Here is a 2,328-nt window from a genome sequence, read left to right on the forward strand (position 1 = left end):
TCTGATATTTTTGTTTAATCTCGACGTATTATTTACCTTTTTTTTTTAATGGAATTTAATAAAGAAGAGGTACGAAAAATAGGTGTATATTAATTTATTTGGGGAGTGTATATATATACATATTTCTATTGACATGTTAAATACGCCGAACTAGAAGAAAAAATTTAGTCGACGTACGGACAGTTGAAGCATAAAATTAATAAAACAAACAAAAATTAGTATCTCAATCATTTCGAAGGCAAAGCTTTTTCATTATACACCAACATATATAAAAGCTTGCATCACACCCGCGCGCGACCGCGAATCATCACGTGCCGTTGTAAGTGATTATTTTTAACGGAAGGTGTCATGATCAGTGATAGATATTGAGTGATCTGACTTCTTTGTACGAAACTACAAACAGGTAGAGATATTTAGTTATTATGGACGTTGGAACAATAACACAGTTTTGTCCTAGTTATGGTAGCCACGTGAAATTAATTCAGTTCTGTAAATGTGTCGTAATTAGTATTCAAGTAGAAGAATTTAAACTAATGTTATCAGTTAGTTAAATAGTATAATAAACATTTTTCTATATATGTTTATTTTAGTTTCGGACCGAAAATTGATGTACGTACGATCTTAAGATGTCTAGTATGTCTGGAGTATGGAGTGTATGTCTAGTAAATTAATCACATGACCACTTAAACGACTTTTTTTTTTTTTTTTTTTATAAAAGGGACCTAAAGACAATCATTTTTGTTCGGCAATGACCTACGCATTAAATATATGTTTGGACGAATCATTTATGAAACAGAAGGCAACTTGCCATGCACAAAAATCCCAAGAAACAAATTAAAGAAAGAAAAATGTTTGTTTGTTTGTTTTCTTTGGTTCTTTCTTTTAAGTTTATACAGAGTGAGTGACAATAAGGGAGAAAGTAAAAAAGATGGCTTTCTCATAAAAGTCCAACTTGGTTCGACTGGAACGCCCACGTGATGTCATGTGCTTTTTTTTCTTCTTGTTGTTGTCTATATATCCTAAAATTCTTCTTATGAAAAAAAGAAAAATGGAAAAACCGATCATGGTGGTATCTAAAGTTTAAAACAAAGTTCCTCATATAAAAAAAATTATTATTATATATGACTCCTTAGTCCGTATAGAATTATACTGTATATAATTGCTCAACACGCAAGCAGAAGACATTGAGAATTTTTTTTTTTTTATATAATAATTTTCCAATCATAATAAATATAATATATACATACTACTTTACACAGCCGAAGTTTTTCTTAAAATAGCGTTTTTGATATCTCAACTATCCGAGTCTTATTATTACAACCTTCCCAATTATTATTATTCACTCAACGCTCCTCGCGTTACTCGTACTCGTAGCTGCGGCTTTATCTCGTTTTTGGGCTTCTTTACGCAACCCCCCCCCCCCCCCCCCCCNNCCCCCCCCCCCGTATTATTCTCCAATCTTAAAGCCCATTTTTTTTGGTACAATTCGACTGTGGGTTAGATTGTTAAATTATAAAAACAAAAGGGTTTAAACGGAAACAAAATAATAATAAAAAAATATATATTTGGAGAAGGAGACCTTTTCTCTTGTCATCTCCGCGAAACAATGTGGGAGAGAGGTTATTAAAAAAAAAAAAAAAAAAAAAAAGGGGGGGGCTAAAACCATTCATAGTGCGACATGTAACCCAGCCACGTAATTACAACGCTTGATCACCGTTGGTGTTAATATTTGACTAAAATGGACGATCCAGATCACGCCATGTCATTATAGTATCCTTCCTTCCTTCCTTCCTTGTTGTCGAAGTGGAAGAAAGAGATCATCATGAGTTATATTTATTTGTTAAATAAACAGATCGAGAGAGAGAGAGAGAGAGAGCACTTACATAACATTGATTGATATATATATATATAATTAGTTCTTCTTCTGAAAAGAGAAGAGTGATCTTCAATCCAAAGAAATTAAAAGAAAAACAAAAAAAAAAATGGCGAAATCTCAGATCTGGTTTGGAATTGCCGTAGTGGCGGCGTTGGTTCTAGTTTCAGCCGTGGCAGAAGATGATGTGGTTGTTTTGACGGACGATAGCTTCGACAAGGAAGTTGGTAAAGATAGAGGAGCTCTTGTCGAGTTTTACGCTCCCTGGTATCTCTCTCTCTCTCTCGAGATCCAAATTCTTCTTTCAATCATCTTTTGTTTTTTATTTTATTTTATTTGGGATCATCATCAAAGTAGTAAGAAGTAAGAAGAAGCTGCTGTAGATTCTAAAAGGATTCCGATGCGATCCTGATTGTGTGTTAAATTCGTTTCGTTCGTGTGGGTTTGATCTGTTC

General features: G+C 33.6%; 1 protein-coding gene across 1 annotated transcript in view; it reads left to right on the forward strand.

Annotated features, from left to right (window-relative positions):
* LOC104784458 (protein disulfide-isomerase like 2-1-like) overlaps positions 1,983-2,328 on the forward strand; it is a 3,624-nt gene continuing 3,278 nt past the window's right edge. Inside the window, exon 1 of the mRNA XM_010509483.2 lies at positions 1,983-2,096. Within this exon, the coding sequence (XP_010507785.1) occupies positions 1,983-2,096 (114 nt within the window). The remainder of the gene's footprint in view (positions 2,097-2,328) is intronic.

This window comes from Camelina sativa, chromosome 4, assembly GCF_000633955.1.
Source record: "Camelina sativa cultivar DH55 chromosome 4, Cs, whole genome shotgun sequence".
NCBI lineage: Eukaryota > Viridiplantae > Streptophyta > Magnoliopsida > Brassicales > Brassicaceae > Camelina > Camelina sativa.